Below are 13007 nucleotides of genomic sequence, written 5' to 3'. Positions count from 1 at the left end.
AAGTTGGACAGTTTAACATCTGTGGCAGAGCGACGGGCACTAAGCAAACTCCTGTCAATCATGAAGAATCCACTGCATCCACTTAACAGTGTCATCTCCAGGCAGAGGAGTAGCTTCAGTGACAGACTTTTGTCACCGTCCTGCTCCACTGACAGACTAAAGAGATCGTTCCTCCCCCACACTATGCGACTCTTCAATTCCACCCGGGGGAGTAAATGCGAACATTAATTTTATTTTAATTCTTTTCATTTTTATTATTATTTAATTTAATATTGTTTCTTTGTATCAGTATACTGCTGCTGGATTATGTGAATTTCCCCTTGGGATTAATAAAGTATCTATCTATCTAAGTTGAGATTTTTGTCAATCAACTAGAAAATAAACAAGGCAAAAAAGAAACAAATATCAGATCTAATTTGAATAATTTGAATTTATAATATTAACAAATATTAACAGTCTGCAGTGGGCTGGCGCCCTGCCCAGGGTTTGTTTCCTGCTTTGCACCCTGTGTTGGCTGGGATTGGCTCTAGCAGACCCCCGTGACCTTGTAATTAAGATACAGCGGGTTGGATAATGGATGGTTGGATGGATAGATGGAATATTAACAGTGGCTTTACTAAGGTTGGTGTCACCCATAGCAGTAAGCAAGGCCGGATTACCCAGTAACTCTGGGTGACTTCATGAATAGAGCTGCTTAACAGAGAGATGATTATTAGAATATTAGAATAATCTTGACAAGAACAGGCCACTCAGCCCAACAAAGCTCGCCAGTCCTATCCATTTATTTCCTCCAGAATAACATCAAGTAGTAAAATCTTAGTGTCCACCACACCATTGTGTCACTTATTCCAAGTGTCTGTGATTTTCTGTGTAAACAAAAACTTCCTAATGTTTGTGTGAAATTTCCCCTTCACAAGTTTCCAACCATGTCCCAGTGTTCTTGATAAACTCATTTTAAAGTCACCGTCTTGCTCCACTGGACTAATTCCCTTCATCCGTTTAAACACTTCAGCTAGGTCTCCTCTTCATCTTTGTAAAGGCTCAGTTCTTTTCATCTTTCCTCATAACTCATCCCCTGTAGCCCTGAATCAGCCTAGTCGCTCTTCTCTGGACTTTTTCTAGCTCTGTTATGTCCTTTTTGTAGCCTGGAGACCAAAACTACACTCAGGACTCCAGATGAGGCCTCACCAGTGTGTTATAAAGCTTGAGCAGAACCTCCTGTGACTTGTACTGCACACATCAAGGCGCTATATAACCTGACAGTCTGTTAGCCTTCTTAATGACTTCTCAACACAGTCTGGCAGTCGATAGTGTCGAGTCCACTAGGACTCCTAAATCCTTCTCATAGGGTGGACTTTCGATAGTCAGACATCCCACTGTGGATTCGAACTTTGGTAGTTTAAACAATGCTGCGTGTGCACACCTGGCCATGTATTTCAGCCCAGCAATTCCCACTATAAATAGGGCACAGAGACTCGACCTCTGGGTACGGCGGTTGGGGTTATCCTTCTTGGTAATTTCAACCAGTGGAGACATGACTATTTCACTGAGTGGAGAGAGTGGAAAGGTAGCCCTCCCCTCGCCTCAGTGATTTCAGCCTATGGACACTTCTCTTTTCATCGACAATGGATGGACCCCCCCTTGGTGATTTCAGCCTGCAAACACGGGAATCTTTCATCAAGGACTTTATACCCCTCGGTGATTTCAGCCTCTGGATATTTGATTGTGTCACTGAGCAGGAAGGGTAGGGGGGTGATGGAGGGTTCCCCCCTTGGTGATTTCACCCCCAAAACACTGCACAAAGATTTTACAGACAGTCATTTTGGTGTCACCCTGCCTGATGGCGCCCTGCACTCCCCTTGTGACGCCACTGAAATTTTACCTTCAAACTCCAGGACCTGATGATTACGGAGGTCAGATGACATTTTGGGGTCTCTTGTTTGAAGATCTGTTAATGAATTATTTTGAACAGAAGGCTCAAATTCTTAGTTCCTATGAAGTATTACTCAATGTGCTGCTACTCAGACTTCTCAAAGATCCCCCAAAACACACATACACACAAGTGTGTACACCACAAATAAAGAAGCTGTCAGAATTATTCATAGTATTCACACACTTTCAGAATTTTTATTTTCTTCAAAAAGGAAATGTCAAAAACACCAACAAAGTGGGTGCAATATGCAATATGTTGTACATTTAATGTACTCAGCCTGTATGTCCAATACTGCCCAGTAGCTGTGCTTTCCAATTAAACACATAAATTCTGTCATATACATGCGCTTGAGAGACAACCTGAAGGCTCATCTAGTTGTAATTCCACCCCAAACCACTGCTCAGCACTGTCGCCTAATGCTTCTCCTTATTCCTTCCTACAGAACGGATGACCGCCAGTCTACCTGACGCCACTTCTGTGCTGCCATCTCCTGAGCCCGCACCCTCCGGTCCGGTCTGGCTTCTTTTTAAGGGGCAACACCACCATCTTTAAATCAGTCAAACTCTGAATGCTGTCTGAAAAAAACGATCTTCACTTGTTAGTTTTTACAGTGCTTCTTTTATGGCCATCAAATACATGGGGTTCATGTACGAGATGCCCCAACACTTTTTTAACTGTCTTTTTGAATTTTGTTACAATTCAATGCCTTACAAAAACAGGTCAATTGGTCTGGCAGCCGGTTTATAAGATACCCCCCCAACTTCACACAAATTTTACACTTCAGTATGTCATGAGGGACATGATAGCAGTGCATAATATAAATCACACAGATCAGCATTTCTGGCATCAGTCAGGATTCAACATAGTGTGGCAGATGGCTGGGACTCCTGGAGGATGGAAGGACAGAGAGAGGGACAATACCTCCCCCCAGGACACGAGAGGGCAGCCACTCTGGTTAGCATTCCTTTTGGGGTCCATTGTCACAGCCAGGGGGCACCCAGATGGTGATGGCGCCATTGACTGCAGCACCTCCACCATACCAGGAACCAGGTGCACCCGGAGTGCTTCTGGATGCTAATGCAGCACTTCCTCCACACCAGGAAATGCTGCAGGAAGGTCTTCAAGGAGCACCCTGGAGCACATCTGGGTAAACTATAAAAGGGGTCGTCTCACTCCATTCAAAGAGCCGGAGTTGGGAGGCAGAGTACGGAACTTGTGAGTGCAGGGGTGAGGGCAGTTGAGAAGAAGAAAAGACAGAGAAAGAAAGGACTGTGAGCATTGTTGGGATTTGGGCGCTGTGTGTTGTGCTAAGGACTCTAAAAAGAACTGTGTGTGTTTTTGGGCCTTCTGTGTGTCCTATGTCTGTCTGTGATCCGGGCTGGAATCACCACAATAGTACTGAAATGGGCAAAATGGGTGACCTTAGTGTCACTGAATGCGGCACGATAGTTGGCAGTAGCTGTGTCATTTTTCACATATCCTATTTGGCTGTCATCATGAGCTTTTCACGAACAACTGTTTCAAGTGTTTACTGAGAATAGTGCAAAAAGATATTAGTATCAGGTGGAACAAAACAAACTGTGGATTAAAGGGGTCAAAAGCAAATGCCCAGACTTGCACAAGCAACATCAAACACGGACCACTGAGGAGGGTAAAATAGTTGTTTGGTGGGAAATATACAGGGTCCTGTTTGGCACAAGTTAGGCAGTGGATTAAATCCTTATAAAGGCTCCCAGTTAAGTTTAGGGCAGATTTCAAAATCCTCCTTTTAACATATAGAGCACCTTAAATGGCCGAGGTCCGGCTTACTTATCTGAACTTATCATGACATACAAACCAGAAAGTACATAAAGATCTCAAGATGAGGTCTGCTTATGATTCCAAGAATTAATAAAATAACAGTGGGAGGTCGAGCTTTTAGTTACAGGGGACCCCTAAACTGTGTAGTGGTCTGCCTGCTACTATAAGAGATGCCCCTTCGGTCTCAGCTTTTAAATCCCGGCTGAAGACTCACTACTTCAGTTTAGCACACCCTGACTAGAGCTGCTGATTAACTGTACGGACTGCATGTCTGTTGTTTGTCATTAGCACTAAAACATCAGTCATACGATAGTTCTAATTTGTTACTAACCCTCACCTATTCTGTTTCTCTTCTCAGTAACCGAATGTGGCACTTGGTGCCACTTCCTACCTGCCAAATGGTTTTGCCTGCTATATATAATACAAATAAATTGTATTATATTGTATTGGATTGGATTCACAAACTCCTCAGACCCCTTTACCTTCTGAACACTTACTTGTGTTGTAGATTTAATTTTAAATTGATCATTGCTTCCAATTTTCCCCAACAATCTACAATCAAATAACCCATAATGACAAAATAAAAATATGTTTTCAAAAGGGTATGCTAATTTATTAAAACTCAAACACTGAAACTTCTCATTTGTTATTAAGTTTTCGGGCTCGTGGCAGTCCATACTGCGGTCAGGTGCATCCAGTTTGCTTTAATTATCCTAGGGATGTGTCTAGAATTGTAGTCCACCTTGTGACGGTGAGGGTCCTGCTCCATGAACATCGATAATAACATAACCAAATGAGCTGGCAGATGAGTACAAATACAATACAATTTAATTTTTGTACAGCCCAAAATCACACAATGAGTGCCTCAATGGGCTTTAACAGGCCCTGTCTTTTTGACAAGGAAAAACTCCCCCCCAAAAAAACAAACTCTAGTATGGAACTGTTACAACGCAACGTATAACTGCCCGTGATTGAATTTCGTTTTTCTCTATTAAATAAAACACTTTTTCAAATGTTTGTCTCTGTGATTTGTTAATTGTCTTTGTGAAAGCTACTCTAACCGGAAACTGTTAATGTTTTAATATGAATGGCATATGAAGATCTCCTTTGGTGTCTAATGTTATCCCCTGAAAATGTACTACATTACCTTTCTTGGATACATCCTTCTTTCATCAGTAATTTGTGCGTTGTAAGACCGGACATTGTTAACGGTTGTAGATATTCATTGTGATATTGTAAGTTGTTGTTTTCATCTTCCGCACGATCACCACCAACTGTTTCATCATAGTCTAATGATACGCATTTAACCAATTTGTTGCGTAACCGATCAACAATTTTTGCGTTAATTCATTTGACTTCCTCGTTTCTCTGTGCTAGGATTGCACGTGTACTAATTTTTTATGTTGATAACCCTTTGTGATGAAATTCTGCAATAAGATTTGGACAGAATACGTCTTCTTTAATTGGTAACTTAAAGTGAGGAGAACATTAAAATGTATAAGAGCTGAGCGCGCAGGAAGTGTGTCTGACAAAAGCATTCACACGAATGACAGTTGAGAGGACCGTGGTCTTTTTTGAAAATGTTTAAGAGGAGGGCGTGACTAGATAAAATCTCAAGGCAAAAGTCTTGTCTCGCAGGACTTGAAAAAATCTCTCTTCTAAAAAATCTCGTCAAAGGATTTTTTTATATAATAGAGAGAAAAAAAAAATATTACAAGTACAGAGCAGAATTTAACAGTAGATGATATCACATAATACAATTTGGATTCACACTTGGAGCAAGGGCATGATGTAAAAGTGTTGAGTGCTTTTATTAACAATAACAAAAATCAAAACAGTTTGTGTCCAAAAGAAAGTGTAGTGCTCCATTGTCCCATAAATAATCCTTAAAAACAATGAAAATCCAAGTGTTTAAAATCAGGCTAAAAAAGAAACGAGACTAAACTGATTAGACATTGCTTAGAAAGGGACATGGGTACCTGTGAAAAAAATATATATATATATATATATTATAATAATCTATGTGAATAAACCTGGTTTATACTGAATGTCAGGACATGAAATCTAAAGAACTCTCTTTAGACCTCAAATTATGTTGAGGCATAGCTCAAGGGGCAAGGGGATAAACCCATTTGCACAGTTTTGAGTGTTACCAGGAGCACAATGGCCAAGATAATTGTGAAATGGAAGAAGTTTGGAATCATCAAACTGAATAATATGGGGATAACCAAGAACCCAGTGGTCAAACAAAACAGATCTTCAGAAGTCCTCCACTGAGGTGGAAGAACCTGTCAGAAGGGAGACCATCTCAGTAGCATTCCATCAATCAGGAATTTATGATAGAGTATCTAACTCCAGTCTGGAATTTCCCAAATGGCATTTAAAGGACTCAGAGAGCATAAGGGAAAAGATGCTCTGGTCTGATAAGACAAAAAAAAATGTGAAGCATTTTAAGCAGAACTTCAAGCACTACATCTAGTGAAGCTCGTCACCTGCATAATACCATCACTATAGTGAAGCACAGTGGTGGCAGCGTGAAGCTATGGAGGTGCAGGAACAGGAAGACTGGTCAGAAACTTGGGAAGTATGAATGCAGCCAAATACAGAAGGGCCCTTGAAGAAAACCTGCTCCAGGGTGCAGGCCACTTCAGACCACGGTGATGGTTCACCTTTCAGCATGACAATGACCTGATGCATACAGCCAAGACAACGCTGGGGTGGCTTTAGGCCAAGTCTCCTGAGTGTTGTTGGCAAATTTATCCATTTAAAATTATAGTGTCCTCAAGTGGCCCAGCAAAAGCCCAGACTTAAACCCTACAGAACATCTGAGGAGAGACCTGAAGATGGCAGTTTGCAGACACTTCCCATTCAATCTAATGGAGCTTGAGAAGATCTGTCAGGATAAACTGCGCAAACTGTGTGCACAGTTTGAACAGACTTAGTCACGAAGACTTGAAGCTGGAATTACTGCCAAAGAGGCTTCTTGCCAATACTTACATGAAAACTAACATGAATGTGAGATTTCAGTTTTCCGATTTAAAAAAAATGTGCAAACCTTCGTGAAAAACCTTTTTAAATTTATTATTAGGAGTTAGAGTATAGTTTGATAGGCAAAAATGTCACATTTAACTATTTAAAATTAAACCTACAACACAAATTGTATGGACGGTAAAGGGGTCCGAATACTTTCTAAATTGACTGTACCCATTAAATACACTCAATGGCCACTTTATTAGGTACGCTTGTTCAACTGCTTGTTAACACAAATATCTAATCAGCCAATCACATTGCAGCAACTCAATATGTCTTGGCCTGTAGACATTGTCAAGACAACCTGCTGGAAGTTTAAACTGAGCATCACAATGGAGAAGAAAGATGATTGAAGTGACTCTGAATGTGGCATGGTTGCTGGTGTCAGACAGGCTGGTTTGAGTATTTCACAAACTGCTGATCTACTGGGATTTTCACACAGAACCATCTCTTGGGTTTACAGAGAATGGTCCGAAAAAGGGAAAATATCCTGTAAGTGTCTGGCAACAGTAACTGCAGAACAGCATCTCTGAACACACAACACGTTAAACCTTGAAGCAGATGGGGGGGCTACAGCAGCAGGAGACCAAACCAGTTGCCACGCCTGTCAGCTAAGGCTACAATTTGCTCATCAAAACTGGACAACAGTAGACTGGAAAAACATCAGCTAGTCTGATGAATCTCGATTTCTGCTACAACATTAGGATGGTAGGGTCAGAATTTGGCATCAACAACATGAAGGCAGGGATCCATCCTGCCTTGTATCAACGGTTCAAGCTGGTGGTTGTGGTGTAATGGTATGGGGGATATGTTCTTGGCACACTTTGAGCCCCTTAAGACCAATTAAGCACCGTTTAAATGCCACAGCCTACCTGAGTATTGTTGCCAACCATTTCCATCCCTTTAGGACCACAGTGTACTCATCTTCTGATGGCTACTAACAGTAGGATAACAAGCCATGTCACAAAGCTCAAATCATCCCAAACTGATTTCTTGAACAATAAAATGAGTGCACTGGACTCAAATGGCCTCCAACAATCACCAGCTCTCAATCCAAGAAGAGCACCTTTGAGATGTGGTGGAACGGGAAATTCATATCATGGCTGTGCCCCCGACAAATCTGCAATAACTGCGTGATACAATCATGTCAATATGGACTAAAATCCCTGAGGAATGTTTCCAGAACCTAATTAAATCTACGCCATGAAGAATTACGGCAGTTCTAAGGCAAAGGGGGGTCCAAGGTATACCTAATAAAGTGGCCGCTGCGTGTATATAATGTACGCTGTATATTTTGACTATACAGCTTTATGTAACACCCTAACATTACCTCAATATCTTTTTTCTGCTTCCAGATTGTTTCTTCACTTGTTTTATATTCTTCTGTAAGTTTTTCACAGAGCTGCTTCAATTTTACCATCTGAAAAAAGAAAACAAAGCAAACAAAAAAATTAATTATTTCAGTTTAATTACAGATTTTTTTAGAAAGCTGAATGTCTGATTATTTAACACAAGACAATTTGTCTTACACAAGTTGACATAAGTGATGAAAAACTCTCAACTTATCTTTAATTAAATAAACCAGACTAATAAAATAAAAAGTTAGTCATTCAAAGCAGTATAATTTCAAATTTAAGTCCTGTATTTATTGCGATACTACATTTCTTCTTCTTCTTTTGGTTGCTCCAGTTAGGTGTTGCCACAGCATATACCATAAATATTTGGACAGAGACCACTTTTTTCTAATTTTGGTTCTGTACATCACCACAATGAATTTGAAATGAAACAACTCAGATGCAGTTGAAGTGCAGACTTTCAGCTTTAATTCAGTGGGTGAACAAAACGATTGCATAAAAATGTGAGGCAACTAAAGTATTTTTTGAACACAACCCCTTCATTTCGGGGGCTCAATAGTAATTGGACAATTGACTCAAAGGCTATTTCATGGGCAGGTGTGTTCAAGTCCGTCGTTCTGTCTTATCAATTAAGCAGATAAAAAGCCTGCAGTTGATTTCAGGTGTGGTGCTTGCATGTGGAAGATTTTGCTGTGAACAGACAACATGCGGTCAAAGGAGCTCTCCATGCAGGTGAAAGAAGCCATCCTTAAGCTTAAAACAGAACAAACCCATCCGAGAAATTGCTACAATATTATGAGTGTCAAAATCTACAGTTTGTTACATCGTGAGAAAGAAAGCAAGCACTGGTGAACTCAGCAAGGCAGAAAGACCTGGACGTCCACGGAAGACAACAGTGGTGGATGATCGCAGAATCATTTCCATGGTGAAGAGAAACCCCTTCACAACAGCCAACCAAGTGACCAACACTCTCCAGGGCTTGGTAGGCGTATCGATATCCAAGTCTACCATAAAGAGAAGACTGCATGAAAGTAAATACAGAGGGTGCACTGCAAGGTGCAAGCCACTCATAAGCCTCAAGAACAGAAAGGCTAGATTGGACTTTGCTAAAGAACATCTAAAAAAGCCAGCAGAGTTCTAGAAAAACATTCTTTGGACAGACGAAACCAAGATCAACCTCTACCAGAATGAGGGCAAGAAAAAAGTATGGAGAAGGCGTGGAACAGCTCATTACCCAAAGCATAGCACATCATCTGTAAAACACGGTGGAGTCAGGCAGTGTGACGTCTGCCAGTGGCACTGGGACACTCATGTTTATTGATGACACAGGACAGAAGCAGCCGAGTGAATTCTGAGGTGTTCAGAGACATACTGTCTGCTCAAATCCAGCTAAATGACGTCAAATTGATTGGCCGGCGGGCGTTTCATGATACAGATGGACAATGACCCAAAACATACAGCCAAAGCAACCCAAGAGTTTATTAAAGCAAAGAAGTGTAAAATTCTTGAATGGCCAAGTCAGTCACCTGATCTTAACCCAACTGAGCAGGCATTTCACTTGTTGAAGACTAAACTTCGGACAGAAAGGCCCACAAACAAACAGCAACTGAAAGTAAAGGCCTGGCAGGGCATTAAAAAGGAGGAAACCCAGCATCTGGTGATGTCCAGGAGTTCAAGACTTCAGGCTGGCATTGCCAGCAAAGGGTTTTCAACCAAGTATTAGAAATGAACATTTGATTTCCAGTTATTTCATTTATCCAATTACTTTTGAGCCCCTGAAATGAAGGGATTGTGTTAATACAATACTTTAGTTGCCTCACATTTTTATGCAATCGTTTTGTTCAACCCACTGAAATAAAGCTGAAAGTCTGCACTTCAACTGCATCTGAGTTGTTTCATTTCAAATTCATTGTGGTGATGTACAGAACCAAAATGAGAAAAAAGTTGTCTCTGTCCAAATATTTATGGACCTAACTGTGTGTGTTTACTGTACAATATTAACAATAAGAGCAACTCACCACTCAAAACGGTAAAAATACTTTACCACGCAGTCAGGATTAAACCGGGGACTCTTGATTATAAGTCAGCAATTCTTACCGCTGCGCCACAGAAGCTATTGTATCATCCTTGAACCTTTTTGTGGAAGTGTTTATTTGATCTTTGCACTTCAGGCTTTACACATTATATAGTTTGTCTACATTTTGTCATTTATTACTAAAATAAGAAAAACTTTTCAGTTTTAACGATGTATTTTTTGCACTTTAGTTTGTATTGTTTAATGTATTTCTTATTTATTGTGATTGTCACACTAATATAAAAACATCTGATTATTTTCAAATTCATATGTTTCACTGGTTGTTATTTTTATGGTCCCGACAGTTTCCCCATATTTCGTCAGTCTATAGAAATCTCGTTACTACGAAGTACATTCAGCAGATACTTTCATTACAACGAAGTGACCAAAAGACCTTGAAATGCCTGAATAAATCATCCACAGAGCAGTTAGTTCTGTGGCCACAGCTCAGTTGTGCACAACGATCCCCAAACAGAAACATTGTAATTTTTTTTCTTTCTTCGAACTTTCCTCATTTCCTCGTACTGTTTTTTTTTTTTGCCTTTTTGTTTCCTGCGGTTTTCAGTGATACCTTTTTCTTATTGCTTGTCAACATCTGAAAAACATCCATTGGAATTTAACTCATTGTCACCCTCCTATAGAAACAGCAGACACGGAAAAACAATAACAGTTCATATTAGAAAAAAAAAAGACTTTACATTTTTGCAGCTATCAATTGCGGCAAAAAGAAAAGACATGTTGCCAGTGAATTTGGAATATCGCCATCGACACTGTCGGCTTTCTTAAAACACTGAGCAAAAAAAGAAAAAAAATCTCGGGTGGCAAACATATGTGAACTGCTGCAATGGAAGATGTTGAAAAAGCAGTTTTTATGTAGTTCAGTGATGTTCGTTCAAGAAACATTCCTATTAATGCGGCACTCATTCAACAAAATGTGAGGCTTGTCAACTCTCTTGGGACCTCCCCTAACTGGACGACACGCCGAAGAGCGTACTAAAGTCCAATCTCTGCGTCTAAGGAAGATTGTTTATCTGTTCAATGGCTCAAAGCTATGCTGCATCTCTCCGCCAAAGCAAACAGAAAAGATATCGATGGGTGATGCAAGGAACAATTGTAAATTCAGGTAAAAAGATTACTTGATCACTGATCTGGCCACGACCCAGCCTGACTGTTGTGTCTGTGTATAGCAGAGTGGCAGATCACGCTACAATAAATAAGTGTGCCGTTTCTGTTTCAAGCTGAATAAAGCTGGTTTTGGGGTGCAAGACAGAGACTTATAGCACAACCCCGATCTTTTATGATTTGCTTCTGTGTCGCTTCACTGCAGCGCTATGAGCCTATTTTTGCCCTGCCCCAGCAACGGTCAAGCGATCTTATACAGACGCTGCAATTGCGCTTTGGAACACACTTCAGCATGTCTTTTTCAGGGGACTGGGGGGGTTTTGGGGGAGGATTGAGGGTCTCAAAAGAGTTCAGAAACCTCTCAATATGAATAAGAAAAGGATGATTCGGCTCCTGATTGATAACTGTGCTGCCCACAACATGCTTCCACATTTCGCTAAAGTTCACGTTGAATTCCTCCCACCCAATTGCACGGCAGTGCTTCAGCCATTGGATTTGGGCATCATTCACACCCTGAAAGTGTATTATGGCAAGGAAATGCTGAGAAAAACTCCCGTCAGCATAAGCTATTGAGATAACTGCAAATGTCTGGGTGCAGTTTAAAGAAAGCACTATAGTAACAAAATATTTTGTAGGTCCCTGGGAGTTTGTTATAGCGAATTTTACCCATATATATATATATATATATATATATATATATATATATATATATATAAATATCTATATATATATCTATATATATATATCTACATATCTATCTATCTATCTATCTATATAACAAAACACATTTTTAAATCACAGTGTTAGTAAGTACCTTCACTTTTAATAGTGCTTCACAGCTTTCAATTTTGTTATAAATAATCTACTATTCAATGTAATGGCTGATAGACAAATGCATGTGGTGTTGGAATTCTCACAAAAAATTTGTAATTATTAAACAAGTTATGAAAAGGTGAAAGTTCAAGTATTGCTTCAATTAACAGAATAGGAAGAACAACAGTGACCAATATGACCAGATTAGTTATATATACATATACAGACACACACATACATACATAGACACACACATATACATTTGTGAGTATGTGAAACACAGAGCTTATTTGAGTGTTATCTACTTATTAATTTGTACTGTTATTTATTTGTAAACAACTTGTATCTTATTTGCACTGTGCCATTCTTCTGAGTTAATAAAGCTACTGTAATAATCATAATCTTTTGTGCATCCGTGTATGTGTTTTTTTTATATACTGTATATTATATATTATAAAAAAAATAGGGAGACAAGGGAGACGAGACGTCATCTTCTCGGTAGATACTTTGATGTTATGCGAGACAAGGCAGTGAGACAAAAGGACAGCTGCTGTACAGGCTTTAAAATGATTTATCACGCTGCACGTCATGCAGATCACGCAGCACGGCAGCAGCAGGCTTTTATCCAAACCCGTGGGTTGGCCAGCAGAGCCCCCTAGTATATATATATATATATATATATATATATATATATATATATATATATATATATATATATATATATTGTCACGCTTGGGACACAGATTTGCACAGAGACACAGGAGGTCGGAGAAACAAGAAGGATTTTTATTCATACACTGCAAACACATGACAGGCGCTGCACAAGGCTTATAAGTCAGCGGAGTACCACGCGAGGCTTGTATTACGCGTTATAGTGCAA

General features: G+C 40.0%; 1 protein-coding gene across 1 annotated transcript in view; it reads right to left on the bottom strand.

The window, feature by feature from the left end:
• The window catches only part of LOC120532309 (coiled-coil domain-containing protein 171-like), a 467526-nt gene that overhangs the window by 286293 nt on the left and 168226 nt on the right, over window positions 1–13007 (bottom strand). Inside the window, exon 12 of the mRNA XM_039758204.1 lies at window positions 8094–8183. Coding sequence (XP_039614138.1) covers window positions 8094–8183 — 90 coding nt within the window. The remainder of the gene's footprint in view (window positions 1–8093; window positions 8184–13007) is intronic.

Source organism: Polypterus senegalus, chromosome 7, assembly GCF_016835505.1.
Source record: "Polypterus senegalus isolate Bchr_013 chromosome 7, ASM1683550v1, whole genome shotgun sequence".
In the NCBI taxonomy this organism is placed as follows: Eukaryota; Metazoa; Chordata; class Cladistia; order Polypteriformes; family Polypteridae; genus Polypterus; species Polypterus senegalus.
This window is presented reverse-complemented; position numbering and strand designations above follow the sequence as displayed.